A 1,376-nucleotide genomic window follows, 5' to 3' on the forward strand; every position below is an offset into this window, starting at 1 on the left:
TCGAGAATCAGCTTGATTCGTTCTTCAGTTTTAGGGAAGAACAACAACAGGACTCCAATTAGTTGTGGCAGCGTCTGCTATTCCGCCGAACGTTCCTACACTAAACTTGTTTACGAATTTATGTATACCCTGCTTAACAATCGCATCTCTGAGATTCACCACACCTTTCCTGACAGCTTCGTCCACTTTGGAAATACCGCTCAAAGCTTCGTCTACATCATTTACCACATTACTAACCACGTCTTGAATTTTTTTAGTGTACAGTTTTTCCAAGGCTATAACCGCTTCACTAATGATTCCATTCAAGCCGCGTAGCCCCTTCTTCGCTTGCTGTACAGACTTCCAAAGCGTGTCGGCACTTTGTTTCAATCTTACTGCCGCATATTCGACCGTCTGATATTTTGTACCTGATATGTTCTTTGTATCGAATTTTCCTAAAACTTTCTCTACTGTCACCAGAGCGTCCGTCACTAGGTGCTCTGCTGTCGCAATCCATCTAATGAGAATATTGTTTATGCCATGAAGTTCCAATTTAATTTTAGAAATCGGCGTCTGAATCTCGCTTTCGAACCTATTCTTTAAATTACTCTCCATACTCGTTATTATTTTCTTAACATTCTCGTTCACACCCTGCTTAAGCATCGATAGCTCTGTTCTAGCCGCCTTATTAAGTGCATCCAAATCTTTATTCTCACAACTTGTTCGGAAACATTTCACAGCCTGTTGTATCAATTTCATTGGTGTTTCTAACCGTTTTCGTAGATCACAGTCCAGATTTGGCATAGCCTCTTCCGCCTCCTCCACCTTATCAAGGTACTCCTTGGACCGCCTCGCCCAGTCCTTGAACTGCTTGTCAAGCGAATTACTTTTTTCTTTCTGAATATCATTTTGATGCTCAGCGATGCGTTGTTCAAGATTTTCTAATGGCATTTTAACCTCCTTAGTTCGTTCGTCAAAAAAGTGTTCCCACCCGGACAGCAAGGACGAGACAAGCTTCATGACCTCAACTAAGCCTTTATGTCCGTTTCCTACGTATTTTTTTATTTTTTCTACAAATTCATCGACGTTTATTACATACGTTTTAACCGCTTCATCATCTTTCACCGCTTCAAGCACACCACTCAAAAATCCCATCACTCCATCACACAGCCTATCCAAGTCAGAGTACACAATACCAGTGCCGTCGTAGCCTTTGGAGTCTTTGTTGAAGCCGAGGAAGGTTTCGAGGTCAGTGCAGAGGTTATTAAGGATGTTATTAGGGTTGTTATTTGAGGTAATTTTAAGGTTCAAAATTTTGTCAAATTACTTGTCAAGCTCACTAGGCGGCACATGGTCAGGGCAGTGGCAAGAGGTGGAAGAGGGGAAGGGAAGGGTGA

The 1,376-nt window shown here is 42.1% G+C and overlaps 1 protein-coding gene across 1 annotated transcript; it reads right to left on the reverse strand.

Annotated features, from left to right (window-relative positions):
• Window positions 1-30: 30 nt before the first annotated feature.
• On the reverse strand, window positions 31-1,134 carry BBBOND_0001770 (hypothetical protein, conserved; the record flags this gene model as incomplete). Its single annotated transcript, XM_012915017.1, has 1 exon — window positions 31-1,134. One exon carries the CDS (start codon window positions 1,132-1,134, stop codon window positions 31-33), a length of 1,104 nt encoding a protein of 367 aa, XP_012770471.1.
• Window positions 1,135-1,376: the final 242 nt, after the last annotated feature.

This window comes from Babesia bigemina, scaffold Bbigscaff_63021 (assembly GCF_000981445.1).
Source record: "Babesia bigemina genome assembly Bbig001, scaffold Bbigscaff_63021".
NCBI classification, from domain to species: Eukaryota; Apicomplexa; class Aconoidasida; order Piroplasmida; family Babesiidae; genus Babesia; species Babesia bigemina.